The sequence below is a fragment of the Chelon labrosus genome, assembly GCF_963514085.1.
Source record: "Chelon labrosus genome assembly, chromosome: 13".
Lineage (NCBI taxonomy): Eukaryota > Metazoa > Chordata > Actinopteri > Mugiliformes > Mugilidae > Chelon > Chelon labrosus.
The window spans coordinates 6,553,867-6,575,844 of NC_140346.1; the positions used below are offsets into that span (position 1 = coordinate 6,553,867).

The window sequence follows — 21,978 nt, forward strand, 5'->3', positions numbered from 1 at the left end:
TTTTACTTGCTGAGCTGGAGATTCCCTCTCACCGTGAAAACCCCACACTCCAGTTTTTGCTGTGCAGCGCCTGCCCACTTTTCATCCATCTGGGACGTCCCAGCCAGTATCCCTCTGATTTTAGCTTTTAAGTTAGTAGTGGTTGACGAAATGACCCACAACATTCTCTAGGTAGTTATCTACGGGAGACTGGTCATATCTCATTCCAATCTCTGCATTCCAGAGCTGGGAGGATTGTTTTACCTCCACTCGGCTGGAAAGATTGTTATCCTTTGCCATGGATGTGTTAGCACTAGCGTGCTCATATTCCTCTGTTTAACACTCCTGTGCAGACTGTGTAAACTTTGTGTCTGGATGGTATTCAGGCAGGCTTTTCAGAAACAGAACGGCACACACAAATATCTTTTTCTTATTTTTATTGAAAAAAAAAGAATGAACACATTATTAATAATCACACGTCCAACAGCTTCTTTGTGGAAAACACCTACAGCAACAAACAACACAGAATGGTTGGCAAGTGAGCATAAATTAAGCACCTTTCAGCTCAAGCAGAGAGACAGTTCAGTGCAGACTGGAGGGGAAATAAGGGAGGGGAATGAGACTGTCAAACAAGCTTGTGCAAAGATCTTTTTTGCTCTTTAAACATTAAAGATAATGCAAGAAGACACACGTGGATTGTTCTCAAACCAACCGGATGTGAAGAAAAAGAGATCATACTTAATATAAGCATGCTGTGCCGACTGCTGTATGTGTGTGGAGATTTTAAAAACAAGGCACATTTTTTTTTGTTTGTTTGTTTTACTGGGAAGATGAAGAATCCAAGTGGTCTTCAGGGTGAAGCATTTGTGAAGCATTGTTCCCTGGGAAGGTTTAGTGTGTTGCTCGGATATTCAGTCCACAGATCAGATGCCTATTGGAATGTGCTCTTGAGGTAACAGTCATACAAAAACACACGCACGGTCTCCTGCCAGTTTCAATAACAAAGCTACCCAACACCATTCACAGAACATTAACATTATAGCTCATCGCGCATCTTTTCCCCTTTAGGTCTAACCACTCTGCCTATGTACAGGATGGAGTTGGTCTTGTTGTCCTTCACCAGGAAGATGAAGGGGTGATCCACGTAGAAAAGCTTGGGGTTCCTCAGCTTCTCGGTGCCGAAGATGCTAGTGTCGTACGGGTTTCCTTCAATGTCCAGCTCAAGGGCTGACGCATGGAAGACGTTGGAAAGATAGAGGTCCTTCTTTCCAGAAATGTTGGACAGGTCGGCCTTGGCTTTGTCCACAGCCTCGGTGAGGCCGAGCTCAGCCAGATGTTTCTGGAAAACACAGGGAAAAGAAACAGAACTGCTCAACGAACTGGGCTGAGGGCTGATTTTTAAATGTCTTTAATGATTAAGTTGCCGCCATTTACCTGCAGGTTGTGGGTGACTTCCAAAGAGATTTTGGGGAGAGAGATGGCTACAGCCCTGTTCTCCATCTTGCTGAGCCAAGTGTCTACCTGCTTCCTGGTCAGGAGCTTCTCCAGGCGTTCCAGGGGCTCCAGGTGGTAGGGCATGATAAGGATCATGGAGGCCTGTTTCTGGCCCAGAGGCATGTTCAGCACAAAGATGCGGTTCTCCGTGTCCTCGTAGAAGTCATAAAGACCTGAGAGGAGCAGACAATCAGATATCTTATCGTGCTTGCATTCTTCTCAGCAGAATAATTTATCAGTCCCAAAGATCATCAGACATCAGACATAACATCTGAAGAAAAACTGTTGGAAAAACTCACCTGTTCGGTGCATCATGGGCACTCCGATGGTGAATGAGCGGGTAACCAGGAAACCACGGGTGTCGACCATCTTTTCATGGAATTTCTCATTCCAGTGAGCTGTAGGGAAGAAAATCATCAGTTACACACTCGCAGGCTTCTGACAGCGTTTCATTTATGAACTCAAACGAAAAACTGACGAGGCAGTGACACTATTTCTACTCACGCTTGAAGAACATGGCGTTGACAATCATGGCTCCGTCTGGGTTTTGCACGTCCTTGGTGATCTCAGGCAGCTTGCCGTCTGTTGACTTGGCCGCCCACTCGTTAATGGAGTTCACTGCACTCCTCTTGTCCCTGAAGTTTATTTTGGAATGGTCGTAGTTGTAGTGCTTCTTGCTGTTCTTTACGAAGTCGTCGGCGAAGGACACAGAGCTGGGGCCGTAGAGGCGGTTGTTGATCTTCCAGGTAGTGTTGCGTGTCTTGGCATTGCTCACCTGGGCAGGAACAATACGTAAATGAAGACACATTTGCAATGGACAGAAATTTAAAAGGATCTAGTTTAAGATGAAGTCCTCTTGTGATGCTAATAGTGAAACACTTATAAATACTTACCTCAGAGATGAGCTCTGAGAGGCCTGCGTGCAGATGCTCATCCTTAAGTTTGTCGGCACTGAGGACGGTCTTGACCTGAGAGGCAGTGGAGGCCTTGCCGCCGAGAGCCACCATCCCCAGAGAGGAAGCCACCACCAGAGGAGAGATGGCGATGTTCTCCATGTCTTTCTCCTTTGCCATGTTGTGGTAGAGGCTGAATCAAAAACGCAAAAAAAATGTTTTTACAAAACATGGAAATCCCAGAGATTTAAACTGTGTGTACATAAAACATAGATAACAACAAACCTGAAGGCAAGGTTGGCGCTGTTGTCAGCCAGCGTGGTAGCATGGCTGCTCAGCTTCTTGTCCTCTGCAGAGGCCACGAAGGCCAGCAGACAAAGAGCTACAATGTTAGTCATCCACATCCTGTCTGTCTCCAAAAGCAGCTGTAGCAGCCTGTGAACAAGGAACAAAAGGAAACACCAAGCCCAGCATTACTAAACCAGACTGAGTTTGTGGAACAAATACATAATCAGAAATATATTCATATGGTACAATTATATCTCAGAAGAAAAAAATGCCAGAGCAATGCCAGAGACTATACTTGGGATGGGAAGCTGTAGAGGCAGAGCAGAGTTGGCTCGGCCCACCAAGAGGGATGGGAATGCTTCCAGTTTGAGGCAGACATGTTCATCGCCACGTCAGCAGCAGCTAAAGGCTGAACTGTACCGCTGGAGCTAAAGCAGTTTCCTGACTCAAAGTTGAAATATGATGCCTCTCGCCTTCCTACATTAATATCGATTGATGCAAACTGTTGCAAATCCTTAATAATGTTTCCTCAGGGCTAAATATTAGAAATCTCTGCAGTTTTTGAGACTTTTACATAATCTCTCTAGGAGCCCTGTGGGCCACCTTTTACCTTTTAAGCCAGAACAAGGCGTGTGCCTGCAGGCTACGTCTAACTCATGCCATCACTTGTTCAAACAAAGGGCCAAGTGCAGAGCCTCAGGCTGTATGTAACTGCACTGGCCTGCTGTTTTTCTTGCAGAGATACAGCCTCCGCTTCTCTGCATTTTCATTTTCGTGATACAGCAGAAATGACTTTCATGTCTGGATACCTTGAGATGTTTTGATGTCTGCGATTTTCATTCTGAAAGACAAGAGGTGTATGCAGTAATCTCGACAGAGCATTCAGTGAAAATATAATCGGGCTCTGACGGAGGCAAACTCTTCACACAAAGTATTTCCTGTATAAATTTGTCATCCTATTTCCAAGTTTTCAACCTTCAGAATTTAAACAGGTTACTATTATATTATAGTTGCTATACTGGTCACTCATTGGTCATTCAAAATCAGACACGTGATATTATTTCAGTGGCTGTGTCTGAACCAGAAAAAAACAACTCTGAGCCAATCAGATGTGCCACGGTGGAGCAACAGTAACTTCTAGAGGAAAGTTTTGGGCCTCATCCAAAATTAGTGGATTGAAGTTACGCATAAAACTAAAAAGATTCCTGTGCACTAACTTCCTGTAAGTAGTTTGAGTAAACTGAAATAGTTGGCAAAGCTGCAGTGACATGCAAGAAGCACAAAGCTAATATTTTTATGCTTTATTTGATGCTTTTCCCTGCAAAGTATTATAAAAAATGTTATCTGAAGATATACAGGTCAGCCAAGCAGACAAAAGCAGCAGATTTCAATCTGGTCAAAATGCTGCAACTGTAGCTTTAAACCATGGAAACAAAGCTGTCCATTCACTCCTCTACATTCCTTCCTGCAAACAAAGACAGTCGTGTGCTAATCCTTACCTGGCACAGATTCGCAGGGTCTCTCGTCTCGGTTGTGTCCTGTGGAATGTGTTTCTGAGACACACTCCTGTCCTGCTCTTTATATCCTGAGATAGAATCTTCTAGAAGTGGGAATGGGATATTTAAATGAGGGTGTCTGTGTTTCCTCAGGAAGCTGGGAGCTGCTGGGACGTCCCCCTTGAAATCACAGGGTGGACTGAAAAGCTGGACTGGGGTCAGATTTGAAAGTTTCCCACAAGCGACTACAGACAGAAACTCAGAGAGGATCTGATTCTTGGTCAGGTTGAGATGCACAGAAATATTCCTCAATCGCTGGGTCCTAATGCTGACTCAATCTTAAACCCTGATTTCATCACATGTAAGATAAAGATAAAGATAAAGAAAGATAAAGATGAATTTTACTACAAATTCAATTATTCTTACATATACATATATGTTGTATAGCAAAGCTGTTTTGCAGGAGTTGCAGATCTGAGTGTTATGAGTTCTCAAATCTGAGTCTCTGGGACACTTCTTTCCTTTTGCAATCTCAACAGACACGATACTACAATACTGAATGGACACATTGTTTTCAGAAAGTTGTACTTTAATGACACAGTTACTCTGTTTTCCAATGGAAATGTCCAGAACTTTAAAAGCTTCATTCAGTAGTGCTCATGCTTCACAAAATCTGTAAGATCTCCAGCCCTGCCCCCACCCCGCCACCACAGTGCCACGTCAGTCCAACTCAGCTGCTGCCTGCAGGGTGTCTGATAGATGGGGGTGCAATGGAGGACCACTGTCGTAAAAACTTGCCCAAGAGCTCCTTTCTTAACATTTTGTTTTGTTTTGTTTTTAGCAAAATAAAGTACAACAATAATGGCATGAGTCTGTTAAGCTTTTATTTTAACATTAGATGTGTAACAATATGTGCATTTTGATGTCACAGTTGAACAATGCCAGTCATAAAATTATCTTTGTCGTGTGTAATCTTTGGAAAGAGACTAACACGTTTCTTTTACATCTTATCTAGAGGGAAAGGACGGAGGAAAACACTGGACAAGTTGCATATGTAGAGAATAAAATGTCCTCCAAACAGAGGAATTCCATAAATCCCTTAATCCTCAGAGCTCTCTGCAAATTGTCCTGACATACCAACCGAAGAGTGGCTTGAACTTTTCATTGACTTGTCAGGGGATGCTTTCAGAACATTCCACTGTTTAAGGAACTGTAGCTCCTCAAGGCCACAGTGCAGTGGCAGCACGGTTTTTATTAAGCTCAAAATGCTGATGTTTCATCTATCCATCACTATTCCATCACATAAATAATCACAAGGAAAACATAATATATACAATTATGTGCGCTTCACAGAAAATGCCTGTGATTGTATATCCATAAAACAGCGAAAAACAGCAAATGTGTGTGTTTTAAAAGAGTGTGTTTTTAGTTCTAAATGGATGGCAGAGTGCAGGTTTCCATTTTGTTTCAATGTTCTAAACAAAAACCTAAACCCACCACTAGTTATTTAGTTTATAACTAAAGGATCACTCTGAATGAGTGGCAAAATGTCTTCAGGAAGACGTTAACACATCCAGATTTTTTATTTATTTTTTTTTTTTTGGATGCTTCACAGAAAAGGCTCCTGTTACATGCAAAGAATGTTTTTGGTAAGAACCGAACAGCGTGTTAATTATTTGTTCCTTCAAAGGGGTACCAGTGATCCAGAGGGGTTATCCCAGACCAATTACTGCTTTATGCTGCCTAAACACCATTTATACCATTTCATCACGTGTGCCTACATGTCTCTGTGCACATAAAGAAGCTTCCAGAGCTTTTCTGAACCACCAGCCAAACACATATAACAGAAACACTGAAGTGCATTTCACTTTCGGGGAAATCGCAGAGCAATGGTATATGAAAAACATTTAATGATGCAACATTTCACCAAGTGAAAATCGGAGAAAGTATAGTAAGTAAATGTAGGCACGTGTCAGTCTCATTTTCTCTGATATAAGCGTAGGGATAGAACACGTCTGAGGGTGGAGCAACTGTTATGTAACTACTGCTAAGAAAAGCTGTTCGAGGACAGGAGCCCATGCAACATCTGGACGTCATTACACTAACCTCAGCACCACCAGCTTTTTCTGCTTCTGGCTTTTCTTCAGTAGAAGTTCACATTTAGTCTGTGCGGTCTGATTTATATGATAGATTGTGCGTATGGTTGAGAGTATAGTATAGTATTTTACACGCAGGATTATGGGTGTTTTTGAGGCATTGACTGGGCAATGTGAGGTAACAGTTGTTCATTCTGTGAAGCAGTGAGTTACATTTCGAGAGGAATGAACCAACATTCAAACTGTTGTTCATGCTGTGTGGGTGCTGTAGATGTGCACGGGGGATGTGAACAAACAGAGGAGTTCACTGACTACCATCTGTGTTAGTTCTTCAAAAAACACCAACAGCAGCTGTTGAGAGGTTTCCAAACACCTTTCTTCCTAACGTGTCAGTGTTTGGCTTCCTCCAATATACTTTCCAGTTGTTTACTGATTCCATTATAGACTCAAATCAAGTAGTCCAGAGACAGTTTGAACCATTCTCACAGGTTTTAAACCATTTTAAACATAATGTATAATAATGATGTATGCTATATGTGGTACATAAATCTATATCGAAGTCTACATCAGTGCTGGTTTGTTACTAAGTCCCAAACTGCTAATAGCACGACCCCACTCTTCAAAAAGTGCTGAGCACAGCTGCCAAGAAGATCATGACGCAAGAGCAAAGAAATGTTTCAGCTCAGCTGCGTGATGTAACTTTCTGAAGATGTGTGGGTCTGCGTGGGTTCTCTCCGGGTACTCCTGTTTCCTCCCATCGTCCAAAGACATGCTCCTTAGGTTAATTGGTGATTCTCTGTGTTACCCTGTGATAGACCGGTGACCTGTCCAGGGTGTACCCTCAAGAGGACAAGCGGTTATAGAACGAAATGAATGAACGAATGGTCTGTAACAGACTCACGTAGACTATAATGAGTTGGTGACATAATCCTATTGCAGGGCAAACGTTTAAGACTTCATGGTTTAATTAGCTTTGAATTCACTAGAGAGTTATGTAAAGTTTTAATTTTAAATAACCACAATAGAGATTAAAACTAAACTTGACCAAATTTCAGCAGATTTCGTACAAAGAGTTTTGACCATAAAATCATTTTCTGCGTAATGTCACTTAACAATCTCATTTAACAACTTTAAAAATAATTTAATTATTATTATTATTATTATTTTTAAATGTGGCCACCTCAATGAATTTGCAACAATAGACTGCTTGGCAGTTGTTTTATTGTGCATATTTTTTGAATATTCTTGAATTGAACAAAACTACCCATATTGCATACATATTTTTGGCACCCTTTATAGATCATTTTTGTAACTTTACAGAATCACTAAAAGTCTATTTTGGTACCTATAAGTTGTGAACAGTAGCTATGGTGAAATGATAAGGCAGGTCAAGCCAGGTGACTCTTTTTACCATGGCATGAACACGCCCCCTGGTGGGAAAAGTGTGAAAGCTTCCACAAACGGCACTCACGTTTTCTTCCCTGCAATTACAGTTTCAACTGAGGGTGAGATTCAAGTTTGTATTCTTTCTGCAGAAATGGGTTTGAATTTATTTACTGGCTTCCTCTTAAAATCCAGATGTTGCATTGTTTACTTTCCACTGCAAATACGCATGAGGGGAAAATGCAAACAAAAAATAAAATAAATCTTTAAAAAATATGCACAAAGGCATCCACTGTCAGTTGTGTCAGTCTTTGATGTAAACAAGTGAATGTTTACAATAGTAGAAGAAGCAGTGGCATCATAAATCTCACCACAGACGTTGCAGTGTATTGTGGACTAACAACCACTAGAGGGCGCAAAATGCAACCAAATAAATGACGCCAATCTTTTGCCAGCGTCCTCAAAATAAAGTGACAAACATTTTTTATTTGTGAGTATGGACATAGAAAGACCACACTTAAAAGATATGTTCGTGATCAGAAACATAATGTTCTTTTAGAAAACAAATCCATTCTGTTAATAGTCATAGAGTGGCAGTCCAGACACAATAGCTACTATCTATATTAATATTTATACTGTTTTCTGGTTTACTGTTTTTCTGTGGCAAAACAAAAAACTCCAAATCTTTTTTAACATATAAGATTTCATTTAAGAGTTTGTGTAAGAACCTGACATTTTGCATTTGCTGGTTGACTTCTACCTGTGTGATAGTGGTCACATATACACCACACACATTGAATAAACTGATTCAGATTCAAGTAACTGGTTTGTAATAAATTCCATACACACATCTGTGATTATTGTACTAAGTCACTGCTATTTTAGTCCCTCTCCAGTGTTGCTGTGAGGCCTCAGATCATATCATACCCTGCTGTGAAATTCCAGCAGACCTTCAAAGTCAGAACAAGCTGTAAAACTGCGATTTGGACAACACAGTCTGTCTGTGCTGGTGTTCTCACAAATTCTTCCGTGTCCATCTTGTCCGTGCTTTGTCAAATTTCGGCCACGCGCTCTTTCACTTGGGTTTTATTACGTAACATCACCTGCAGAGGAGACCCCTGCCAGTCCATCCCACCCTTCCTGCCAGTGGAGGCTGGGTGGCATTTAAAAATGGGTGGAGTTCAAAACAAAGCTCAGCAGCTGGAGCCACTGACTAATGCCAGCCTGTGGCGAGAAGGGCAGGGAAGCCTGGGGTCATCCACTTCAAACATGGATATGTCATGGGGAAACATCCTGAGAGGAACATTTGCCTTGCTTCCCCACATGTAGATGCACACTGAGAGACAAGGCGGTCGCCTGTATGAGTGGCTGAATGAAATGTGAGGCAGGAAATATAATCTCAGCAATTAATTATATTTGTGCCAGATAGCTGAAACACTTTTTGCTCTGAACACCAACATTTAATAAAGTGGACAAGTGCAGGAAATAAATGAACTAAACTAAAAGGAAGGCCAACAGAAAAAAAGATGTTGCTTGTTGTAACAGGACTTAGTGTGTGACACAGAAACAACAAACGGACACTCTTAAAGCAGACACCTTTCTGTCACCTGCCACTATACAATAATGTTTATTATCTCTCAGCATCTACAGAGTGCTTTGCTTCACCGTGTCGTGCAAGATGTCTTAAGACACACATGCACCGTGTGCACGCTCATGCAGCTCTCATCTTCATCTCCATCTCCATCAGATGCTAATGTTTCTGGCAACATCAGTGCACTGACTGTTTCCTTGGTGATGAATCGGAACAGTTACTCCTTTTAACCACTTGAATGCCCTGAGTTCAAGCTGAGCAATTAAATGCAACTGATCTGAAAATGGCTGAAGACTTCAAACACTATATCTATGTCTGCGGGTGAGTCATTCCACACACCAGGGACCTGTCATTGTCTAAGACGATCATCCCAGTCTGAAGAAGCGCCATTGTGTCCTCGGGCACAATAAATGCTGGGACTTATCCATTAGTCCAGACCAGCAGGAAGCAACGTATCCTACACTATACTCAACACACTGAAGACAAAGGGAAAATAAGATATAAAATAAACAGCAAACTAAGCATATCATCTTATATAATGTATGTTATAAATGCATTTTCACATTTGGAACAAATGGCTGGATGAAAAACAGTGAGGTGTGTAAAACTCTGATATTGTGGTGTCCATCAAATGCAACTAGACTAACTGCAATATATATTTTTTTTTATATAAAAAAGCTTGACAGCTGCCACTTTTGGACAGCACAGCAATGCTCGGATTTCCAATTAAGTGAGGGATTAAATTTTTATCTGTGCTGTCAGTACAATGTGTTTCTTGCTGTCTTCAGTGTATTAAATTATGGTTAAATGTTACTTCGCATTCATAATACCGACAAAAACAAATATTTAAATGCGGGTGAAACGTGTTTTAGTCCATTCATTCGCTGTGTTGCCTTCCCCGACGTGTAGCCAACTTTCTGACATCATCCCACAGCACTGCGGTGCAAACAGGACAAATAAGACCAACGCCAAATGTTTCACAGTGTGTCCACTGGTCGACTATGAGGGTCTGCTGACATTACATGCCTGTCTCTGATTATGACTGCAGATGGTGTTCTTGAGACAGAAATCAATAAATCAGATTGGTTTAATGAGTCATCTGGTACGTGTCAATGGAAGACGACAAAGTCTTAACTTGGAAAACACTTACTGCACAAAAGGCCTTTGGTGATTTGACAGTTTATTTGTGCGGGGATTTAAAGAGATTTGTATTTGAAAGGAAATTCATTTAATCTGATGCAGTAGTTTCCGATGGTGCAGGAAGGCAAGATTTAACCTCTCCAAGTGGACTACAATCATAGAACATAGGGACATTAAAATAGGCAATTCAAATACATAAGTAACGTGACTAAAGAGAAAAAGCATTTAATCAGAGGTGGTGCAAAGAATGCAGATTGGTTGACTGAAATACAGTATACTATACGTGGCTGTTTATGATTTTTTTTACTCTGTAATATTTCCCTGTCATTGTCAACCAATCAAGGCCAAATTACGTTATGTCTCAGTATCAGATGTGAATCAGGGATGCTGTTTACATAACGAAGCGATAAAATGCCCTTTGGTTTAAATGATTTGCCTTTTGTTGCGTTCAAGTCGCATCGGATTTTCTGTTTACAAATGCCAACTGGGGGAATCCAATGAAAGCAGGCAGGCCATCGTTCTAGTAGCATAATTGAAAAGAAATGATTACCATTAATTTTGAAGATATGCTTAAATGTATCCAAGGAATTTGACTTTATTTTGGGTTCAAACAACAGTTTCAACTGCATAGCGGTCTGGTTAACGGGGTTATCCGACGCGACATGAACGCGCAGACCGGGAGTAAAGTCAGCCTGGTGACGCCTTCACTGTACAGGAGGGCTGGAGATAAAAAGACCGACACTCACTCCTCCCACCATTCAGTACATTGAGATACTCTACCGGCGTATGCATCCCGGAGAGGTAGAAGATCAAAGAAAGACCCCGCACAGGACGGAGTGACTGAAAACGGGAGACAGGACTTTTTCTTTTTAGCTACGGGTGAAAGTACCGTCCGCTCTGCGTCGGCTCTTTCCCCCTCCTTTGTTTTCGTTGTAAAACTTCGGCTCAGTCAGCGTTTACCGGTGAGCCTACCTTTCACACGGGTCGTCCCCGTTTCACTCTCGAGGGGCATTTTACCGGAAAAGTCTCAACTTTTACTGCGGACCTGCAAGCTAACTGTAAAAAAAAGTGGTGGCAGTCCTAAAACAGGTGAGTCTCAGATATTTTTATTTTTTTTACATTTACCGGTAAAGTAGAAATATTTTACACACCTCATCAGAATCAACGGTGTTTTTATTTTTTTTAGCCTTTGGAAACAACCGTTAAACTAGCTAGCGTTCCTCTAACGTGCCGACAGTTGAGTACAAGCTAGGCTACTCTCAGGTCATCAGGCTTGTTATGAATAATCACAGGTTATTATTCATGTCATGGGTTTTTACCTATCACTGCTTATTTGTGGGGGACATGGGACACGCCCATGATGTTATATCCCAGTTGATTCATGCAGCTGAGTTGCTACCACTTTTTATATCTGTCATAAATCATAAATGAAGCAATAAAGTTGATAATGCAGGTAAAGCTAAGGAGACGGAATTATGGCCTCACCCACCCATATGTCCTATGGGAGTTCATGTTTGCTGTGTATAGCACTCTTGGCACTTGCATAATTAATGACATGACTGATTTCTCTTTGGAAGATAATGAATGCCATTTGGATATTCCAGGTGCATTAGCAAGAAATATTACGTTGGATGCCAACATTTCTTATTGTTGTGCTCATGTTACCTATTAGCACTGCACCAGAGGAAGTTTAATCACCCTTAAAACATTGTGAGCGGGATCCATTTGGTGCAGTCACAACCTTTTTGGTTGCTTTAACACTTCCCCATCTGTCATTATAACACCTTGAGTAAAAACAACTATGACTAGGTTGTTTTTGTTCAGAGCTCCAGTTGACTGATGACATTTATTTACATCCGATGTAAACAGGGACTCTTCAGTGGTTAGGGTCGTGTTTAGTCAGAGTTTCAGTTGGTGACTCGGGGTGAGTCAAGACTTTAAAAGTGACTATGCAAAGCTGTTCCCTCTTTATTGCTTTTTACGACATTTATAAATGGATTAAATTATTTTGGAGTGGAGTTTGCTAAATACGGTGTTTCTGAACTTCTGTTTATGCTTCTGCACAGTAAGGGGGGCTCCTGTCCTGCGGGCAGCCGGCACTGTGATAATGTTTTTGCCCCGTGACATAGAGACTCCTATTGTATGCCACGTGAGGAAAATCAACATTATTTTTGACATTCAGATCGCTCCAGTTTCATCCCAGGGATTTTGAGAAAATGATATAAATGTTGCCGTTTTTAGGTTTGGATGAAAAAATTGTGACAGAACGTATACATTTGATGTTCTGAGCATTTGCTTGAGTATTTATGGGTGACTTGTATTTTTACAAAAAGTGCTTTAAAGATCACGCTTGATTTAGAACTATTATTTTCGAATAATAAATGAAGAACAGTAGGATATTTACATTAACAGCTCACAACAGGGATGAATGCAGTTCACTGTGTCCACAGCAGTAATCCACTTACTGTTTACCTTTGCTTTTTACACACACAGTTTTTTGCAGAGATACGGTTCTCCACTGAATTTATGTACTGTTGTAGACGGGTTTTACTTAATTGGAAAGGAGTTGTGGTGCTGATTAGACATTTGGAGATGTTGTGTGTAGCTGGGCATATTGTCCATTTGGGTCAAGTATTGATTTTGTGTCCCAGCCTCTCTTTCCTGCTTGTGTAACTGCCACTGTGTACTCCTCTTTATGTACTATAACTTTAAATAGTTTCCCCTTAGTGGACAAGAGATAGAGATTCTTTTAAAATATTTTCATCTATGGAAGAAACACATCTGGATGATCTGTCAAAGCAGCACTGAATTATCCAGGAAGAGTGTGAGTCTAGTTGTTTTAAAAAAATAAAGAAGAAGCCCTGAAGCTGTGAGGTCAAGTTCAGCTCTCTCACTGACAAACACAAACATGCAGTGTTTTTTTTGTGCCCATCCCCTAAGGGTAATGGGCACAAAATACATCCATCTTTAATGGGCATAGAGAGCTGGCATGAGTCTAAACGTTTCTGAAATGTGTAGCACTCACATGAATCAATCTGATTACCATGTTTTTCCACTCACTGAAGCTATGGCTGCAGTCAGCCAAAGAAAAAACCTAGCTGACTGAAAGTGCACCTAGCCGTTAACCTATCAATAGGTTGTGCCGAAACAAAATCTTTGTTGTATCTCTTGATTAATATACAAAGCCTTGATTGTTAAACATGAAAGTTGACACACGAAATGTAGATCTTCAGTGCCTTTTTCATCCCTTGTTTTAACAGAACGTAACCATACGTAATCATTTCTTTGACATGGATTCAATTAGTTTGGATCTGGTAGTAAATTAATTTATCCCGGAAAGCAATTAATGTAGTACTTTCCCCATAAGAATATAATAGAATATGGCGATTGTCAGACCAGTGACTGTTTGGTCGGATGAAACCAGTCGACCAGTGAACTGGGAGTCACCAGGCTCAACTGAAATTGTGTCAACTTATTATTAAAGAGAGGCGAACAAGAGCTGGTTTATCAATACCACAGTGAAAGAGTACTGAAATCATTTTCGATATCGTCACTCATTTTTTCAAGTTTTTCAGGAAACACAAAAAACTTCACCAAAAGTGTCACACACTTCACATAGGCCATTATCTTAAACGGGTAAAATCACATGATCTGATCAACTGAGGATGTAGGCGATTTTACCATAGGTGACTGGAGTCATGAGGAGATGATTTAGACAAAAAAAAAAAACTATTTTGACAAAAAATGACTTAGGCGATTATTTTAACAGTGTGACGATATTCAGAATGGGTATGGATCAAAGAAATCTATATTTCTGCTCAAAAATGCAACATAGTGGAACATTATTTCTTCACCATGTCTGCTTTATAGCAGACAAGCTGAATAATTGCCTACCATGGCAAAAAATCACATCATCTTCAATACCAAAACACAAGCCAGACCTTTTCTGCATTTGATAACACACACACACTTCAGTGTCTTTCTGTGTTACAGTCGGCTGTGGGGACTGAGCTTGCACCATTCGTATCTCTGTAAATATTGTGTGTTAGGTATGCAAGTGACAGTTTTATGAAGTGTACAGCACTTCCTAGAAAGAGTTTACGTACCGTACTACAGTTATCAGCTTGAACAAATAAGGGTTCTGTCTCATTTACAGGCACAACTTGTTTGTGCCGGCTCCTGATAGTCAAACAGAATATTTGGCAGAAATTCCAATGAGTTGTTGTCAAGTGGAATCCCACTGTAAAGGCCAGTAATAAACCTTTTTTTACACTGGTTAAATTTACAAAGCAACTTGCAGATAATTTAACTCTCAGAGGAACACTGCAGTCCTTGGCTTGCTGGTCTTTGCTAGTTTGCAACTTGAGCTCTGTTCAAAGACCCGCACTCAGATAAACTGGGTGGTGCAGAGTTCTGAGGTTCCCCTTTGAAAAGAGGCAACAATACTTCCTTGACCGAATAATGTGACTGCTTGTTTTCTTTTCATCCTTTGCAATTTTCCTACCTTCTGACTTGTGTAGCTGGGAAAATGTAAATTAATGTAAAATGAGATTGGGGCTTTCATTTGTCATGCCACAGCTCTTGCAGCAAACCCTTAAGTAACCAGTGATTATAGTTGTTATCAAATCCTCTTTATTGGCAGTAAGTTGAATTATTTAGTGATGTGCTTTTATTTAAGACATATGAAGTATTTCCCATTTATTGCTTGTGGGAAAATAAGTTTGTTGCCTTTTAGTAATCATCCCAGAAATAGAATTTAATAGTGCTACAACAATCATTGTGACTCAACACACTTATGATGAAGTTACCTACATAAAGACATCGATTTGAAGAGTTGTTGCAGATGTAGGATTAAGTAGGCCAAAGTTTGCTTAAGGATAAGGCTTTGTTTCTGGCTCAGAAATCCAAGTTCATCATGGTGGCACCTGCTCGTCTGGCCCAGCCTCCCAGTGTAGATGGCAGTCACATTAAAGGACACAGATTGTTGCGATATCAACATGCAGATGGTAGTGAAAGGTGCTTGTGCAGGCATACAGATGGCACCTTGATAAAATATACTAGTCCAACCACTTTTTTTTCTTTTCCTCCTTGCCTGAGGGGAATAAAAGCAGTCTGACTTAAGAGGCTTGAGCAAACTTGGCCAGTCTTCAAATTTGCCACATGGCAAAACAATGGTTCCTACCATGTCTCTGCATGCCACGGATGTCTTTGTCAGCTGTTTGCATTTCAGGTCACAGTAGCAGCGCTAGGTAGTCAGTGAGGTGTTTAGATATACACCGATCAGACATAACATTATGACAGTTGAAGACACCGATTATCGCACAAATTCCCCACATCTTGATTCAATCAAGCATCTGTGGGATGTGGTGGACAAACAAGTCCAATCTATGGAGGCCACACCTCGCAAAAGATCTGCTTAAAAGATCTGCTGCTAACATCTTGGTGACATATACTGCAGCACACCTTCAGGGGTCTAGTGGATCATCAAAAAATATATTTTCAATTTTACAATCACTGTCAACTGTAGCATCTGAAGTAAAAAGAAATGGTGACATTTGTTGGATAAAACACTGAAGGTTCAACTGCATGGGATATTGTGAAAAGGTAATTGGAGCTGCGGTTGAAAAACTGTTTAAAGTAGCCTGGAAAGTGGTTTTAACTGTTACCTTAACCCCCCTTCAGATGAAATACATTATGTAGATACATAAAACGGGCTGTATCAAGAGTCATTAGAAGACAAGTGCACAAAAATATCTGCCCACATTTTTCTGTTTCATTACCAGTCTCATGGTCCATTTCATGAACAGTTTGGTGAATTAGCGTTTATATGCCTGGATAGCTAGAACAGGCTGATAATGGAAGCTGCTGATATGCAAGGCGAGTCGAGTACAGAAGCTTAAAGCTCTGCTTCATTATCAAAGCCTTAATAAAAGCTAGAAGGAACATCAAATCCAGATGAAGGTGAGGCTGGAAAGCTGTTTATAAAAAATACTTGAAAGAAATGCTTGAACTTAGGATCCAAATGTTGTACACCTGGAGCTGCTTATAACGCCACCCCTAGAAGACTTATTCCTTTGTTCTTCCCCAAATATTCTTTATCACCCTGCTCTCTTCGAAATTTCGGTGACTTTTCGGCAAAAATTTTACCGAAAATACTTCATTCAGCCCACCTCTGCTCTACCTATGTTTTTCATGAATGCTATGGGTGAAATTACAGGTTCTTCAATCTTTATATACAGTTAATGCTAAAAACCTCATCGTTATCAGAAGAACGATTTTACCATGCAAGTCAAAAATATTAGCTGTAATTTGGGGATTTTAGTCTTTCCATAAAGGTCCTAGGAGCTCTCCACAGCTATTCCTGTGCTCACCTTCTTGTCAACTCCAGACATCCAAAATCACATGCTGTACTGGATGTGATGAGAAAGCATGGTGCAGATATACAATAAACAGACAAGAGTCTTTAAGGTGATAATTATTCAAACCCACACACCGTGTGTTGCCTGAACAGTGGCATGGCGGATGATAATTTACCACTGTCATCTCATAGCTGGAAGGCCCGTTGTGTTTTTTTTGTTGTGTCTTCCATTCTACTTTTGCTCCAAAACACTGTGTGGTTCCCTTACTTCATATCCCAAAACACATGCATGCTTAGCATTCAGAATACATCCATCTTTGACTTTTGACAAGGCATTTGCTGTACTTAAATACAGAAGTTAATAATGACCAACCCTCCATCCACAAGACTCCAAATGGGTTGGGATATGGCCTCTGCTTATTGTTCACTGTCTTCAAATAGTTTAATCAAATTCTGGGCCTGCGGCATCAAGCCAGATCATTCTTCATGCGTCAGACTAAATTTATTCCGCTATCAGATCACCTTTACTCAAGTACCTTTCCACACACAGATGGATGCTTTAGACCAGAAACTGAAGCCCACTCCTTACAGATTCCTCTTAGTGCTTAGTAAGAAATGAGAGTGATATTGCCACATTACTTGACCCTGTTAAACCTTTGTTGTTCTGTCTGCACTAAAATTAGTGGGTGGATTTTCTCCCCCTTTTGTTCCCCCTTGTTTAACTCTACTAATGGAAATGAATTAAAAAGAATGCCACCTCCTCTTCCTGCTGATTAATCTTTCCTCGGATTATTGTTGACCCAATTTTTTTTTTCCCGATTGATGAAGTGTCACATTGTTGGGATGTTCTTGTATGATACCCCTCCCCCAACTCTACTGATTCCGTTATTTGCTGCTGTACGCCAGCTGGAAATGTGTCCGTCCTCACAATAATTTTCTTCTCTGGCAAGCTTTAAGATCCAGCAGTGCCCTTAATTAGCTGGCATGGTATAGCCCCGGAATTGGTCTATTAAATCTTAGTTTTAATGTATAAATATTGTAATGACCGCTCCTGCTCAGCTCAGTTGGACACAAGTGGCCACCAATTATTCCGAGAGTGAGCTATTGTTTTTGCTCTATCAGGCTTTCTTGTCTGTGTTAAATGGTGATACTAACATGGTGCATTTTCTTAGGCCTTCTTAATTTCATAGTGAGTGTAGTTACTCAAGGTTATTGGTGTAATATGTTCTGTCAGTTTCAGAATCAATAATCATTAACTGGGAAACGATGACATGTTCAATGTCATAACAAGGAAAGACATTAACACCCAAGCGCTCTTATGTAAGTGTTTTGCAATATTCATCTATTCTCATTTGTCAAACCAGAAACTTCTGGCACCAGCAGCTCTCAACAAGTATGTGTTGAATAAGCAGTTATTTTTTTCATCTTGATGTCATAAGCCTTAGAGAGCGAGAAAAGCTTGTACATTGAAGCATGTTACGGAATACCCATTATGCCTCAGGTCTCGGGTATGAATGCCTTAAAGGTAAAACTGAATTGATTCTGGTGAACATGTCAAATAATATTCTGAAGTGCACCAAGCTAACTTTAAAGGCAACCTATTGTCCTCATTTCAGGCTCTATTCTAGGATTCCACTATAGTTGCTTTGTATGAGTCACAGCAAAGGAAAATAACAACACCCTACTTACTGTATCTCAAACTGCCTGTTCTTCCACTCCCTGGTTCCCTGGTTGCTAATACTGGCCCTTCTGGTTCATCTTCTGTTGACAGGCTTTGTGGAAGGTAATTTTCATTAAGTAATGTAATTTCTTGATTGAACATAGCGAATTATAAAAACCTTTCATTCCTTTATTTTTTTTTTATTTTTTTAAGCCCAAATCTAATCTGTAATATGGGAGTGGACGTCACTGTCATCCACATCAATTGAAGTACTCTGTTTGGTTAACATAGCCATCATTACCTGATTATTGTGTGACATACTAGTGGTTGTTTGTATGTTTGTAGTTTGCGGCAAGCTGATATCAGCTTGGCTCAGAAATATAGAAAATCTAGTGTTCAGAGATGTTGGCTCAGAGGGATTAATTTCACATAGGTTTAATCCACTATTTGAGACTTGGCCTTGTTTAACATGGAAACATGGAACGTGGAGATTACCAGTAGATATGTTGAAGATGCTGCAACCGCATTCGTTTGTTTTCAGTTTACCTGCTTGTTTAGGTAAATACATAAGACTTTTCCACTTAAAACACCAATTTAACATTCATCTGGGTAAGCATTTGCTGCAGATAATGGAAAAACATACAGAGAAAAATGTTGAGTAAAGTACTTGAGAATGATTTTCCTGACATCAGCCCATCCTGACATCAGAGCCAACTTCTTGTTAGGGAGGATGCACTTAATTCTGCCCTGTCAGTAACATTTTTCCTGGTTAGATACAGTCAGCTAATCAGTATTCGTCTTTCAATATTCTGTACAAAGGCTGCTAATTATAACGTGCTCCTGTTTGTAGGTGCAAAGTTGAATCAATGGCTATAGATTTTTTTATTTTTATTTTTATTTTTTTTGACTGCTTAATTTTCACACCAGATTCCTCTGGATGAAAACATAAATAGAAAGTACTATACTTAGCTGGAAAACTTTATGCACATTATGAGTTACTGATACCATCTGGACTTACTGTATGTATGAAAGACTTGAAGTAGCGATGTTTTCTGCAGTCTTCACTTTCCCTCTACAAGTGTGGTAACTGTCACTTACTGGCATATATGGTGAGAGGTTTGTGGTGGCACTTAATTTCAGGCTCAGGATGAGCAGGAGGTTATAGACTGTGGCCATTACTTCTCTGCCACATACCACACTGACTCATGGGAGAGATGCACATGAGGGTTTGGTCCATATTATGTTGATAGCAGTGTATATTAAACTGATATTTGTGAATACATTTGAGGCGCTCTTCTTGTCATAACTCTAATAAGGAAAGCTCAGTTTTTGTTACACTGCTTGCATTACTCGGCATACATTGTAAGTAGTCAACATTATGGATGAGCCGGCTCAAAAAGTAAAATTAAGGCAATATTAAAGTTGTTATGCGTAAATGAACAAAGCTGAAAAACTCAAGGTTGTGGTTTTTCCTGCTGGGGGACAGCCTGACTTAGTGTCTTAATGCTTAAACATTCAACAGAATCTGTTAGTGACTGCTGTTTTTTGCTTCATCTGAGCAGTTGAAGCAGTTTTATTTTGTTCACACTCATGTACATGCAACACACATTACAGCAGGCCAGTTACAACACATCTCAAGATTTTTGGTTTCCCAGGAAACTCCTCAGGGTTTGTTTCACGGCAAGAGGAATTAAAGAAATGTATACTTGATGTGTGAAGTATTCATAGCCCTTTAGGATGTGATCAGTTAGAAATCAGAACGATGACAAATTAGACGTTTTACACTTTTGATTATCAGATATTTGCTGCAGTGTTTAACAAATTCTTCTTCTACCTCCAATTCCTTTTCCCCATTATTAATCTTTAAGAATTTTGTTTTCAATGCACGAACATACAGAATTGAAATAACTGATGGCTAAACACAGGAGTTGTGTGCTGCAGTTCTGTCATACAGTCCACAGGAAGTGATTGAGTTTACTAGATAATAAGCAGCAACAATGGTTCATTTATATTAAACACAAGAGGAGGTGGGTATCATGGAGGTTACAGTGCCAAGGATACTGTTTGGCGGGCAATTTATCTTTCATGAATTTTAAAATATACAGCAAGACTTCTTGACTGAGATATCTCTGCTGAGCCAGCTTTAACAGCGCTGACGTAATGACCCTCTCTCTTTGCTTCTTATAATAGGCCTTATCACCCATGTGTCACTAATCACTCCCCTCACAGGCATCTTCTGATGCCACATGGTTGAGTCGAGTCTCCATGGTGCTCAGTGTCCATTGCACTTCACATTAGGCATGTCAGATAATTCAGACATGTCAAGGATTAGAATTAGATTTAATGCAGACCCTTTTGGGGAGGCCACGATCCCTTAGTTTACTGCAGGTACACATTTCTGTTTATGTGAAACTTTACTTTGTTGTTTTTTGGACACATCTGGGTCACACACACGGAATAATTCCGTGTGTGTGACCCAGATGTTAGTTTCTACCCATTTGCTTGTGGAATTCTACACCAGATCATGCAAGAATGGCATTTAAGCTGATTAGTATCACAGTGTCATATAAAAGTGTGCTTTTTCAAATGTGTATTGCTACTTTGCAAGACACTAGCATGCTCTACTAAACTGAATTCAGTCTGAACTCAATTTTATTTTACTCTTTTTGGAGACAAAGAAGTACTAATCATACAGTTCTGTAATTTGTTAGAAGGCTAAACTGGAGCTTCGCTGTTTTGCTAGTTTCGTTTTCTTCAGTTGACGGTTCAGCTGAAACTCGTGATATGTGAACAAGAACACAACTATAATTTAATACAGTATCTGAACAATACACAGTGAAGCTTTGAATAGGTGAATAGAGTTGGGGGAACGTAATGCTGAACAACTTGTTTTGAAAAAGCAAATAATTCAACATTTCCAGCTTCACTTTATTTGTAATTTTTGCCCATTATATTACATGGAACAGGTATTACTGTCATTTCCTACGCACACTCTGTACACTGCAAAAGTGTTTTGAATGGATTATTTCTTTTACTTTAGAAGCTTTTCATTTGTGGTTTGGCCTTGGGTCTCACAGTTCTCTGCTGCTTGGCCTCTTCCTCAGACATGGTTTTCAGCAGGGAAACTGCTGAAGCATTTCCTCCCCAGCAGACTGTTTTTTCTCACAATGCTTTTGATTGGAGGAAATGAGGCAGCAGAAAAGACGATGACAAAGGCGATTTATGGATTTTTTTGTTTTTATATACACCCGACATATCTTCTCCTCATGTTCACCACCTTGTGACAGACAGAAATGTTATACTGGGTAAAAACAACTCTACTTATTCTAAGCTAAGTTACAGATTTTGTGGCTCAGTTGTTGTGTCTGTGACACAGAGAGTCATAGGGACAGTGCGACCCACGCTGCTTATGGTGGTCACATTTTTACTGTAGTCAGAGGTGTCGCATCCATGTTGGCAAAATATGACAGTGGAACTGCAGAGACTTGGATGAATATAAATTCTTTGATTTAGGACGTTACTACTCATGCTGTCTTTAGCTGAGCTTTGCCAATTCACAGTTTTATTCGAGCTTCTCCACTGAGTCGTATTTGGCTGATG

The 21,978-nt window shown here is 40.2% G+C and overlaps 2 protein-coding genes across 3 annotated transcripts in view; one reads left to right on the top strand and one right to left on the bottom strand.

Annotated features, from left to right (window-relative positions):
* Positions 1-399: 399 nt before the first annotated feature.
* serpinh1b (serpin peptidase inhibitor, clade H (heat shock protein 47), member 1b) lies at positions 400-4,248 on the bottom strand. The gene is made up of 8 exons (XM_084558328.1): positions 4,154-4,248; positions 3,464-3,495; positions 2,652-2,801; positions 2,367-2,559; positions 1,978-2,248; positions 1,773-1,871; positions 1,414-1,646; positions 400-1,318 (listed from the first exon to the last, which is right to left on the bottom strand). Exons 3-8 carry the CDS (start codon positions 2,768-2,770, stop codon positions 1,016-1,018), a joined length of 1,218 nt encoding a protein of 405 aa, XP_084414454.1. The 5' UTR covers positions 2,771-2,801; positions 3,464-3,495; positions 4,154-4,248; the 3' UTR covers positions 400-1,015.
* A 6,885-nt stretch (positions 4,249-11,133) lies between these two features.
* gdpd5b (glycerophosphodiester phosphodiesterase domain containing 5b) overlaps positions 11,134-21,978 on the top strand; it is a 40,395-nt gene continuing 29,550 nt past the window's right edge. For both annotated transcript variants that reach the window (XR_014699418.1, XM_084559313.1), the window contains exon 1: positions 11,134-11,449. The gene's annotated coding sequence lies outside the window, so the exon portion shown is untranslated. The remainder of the gene's footprint in view (positions 11,450-21,978) is intronic.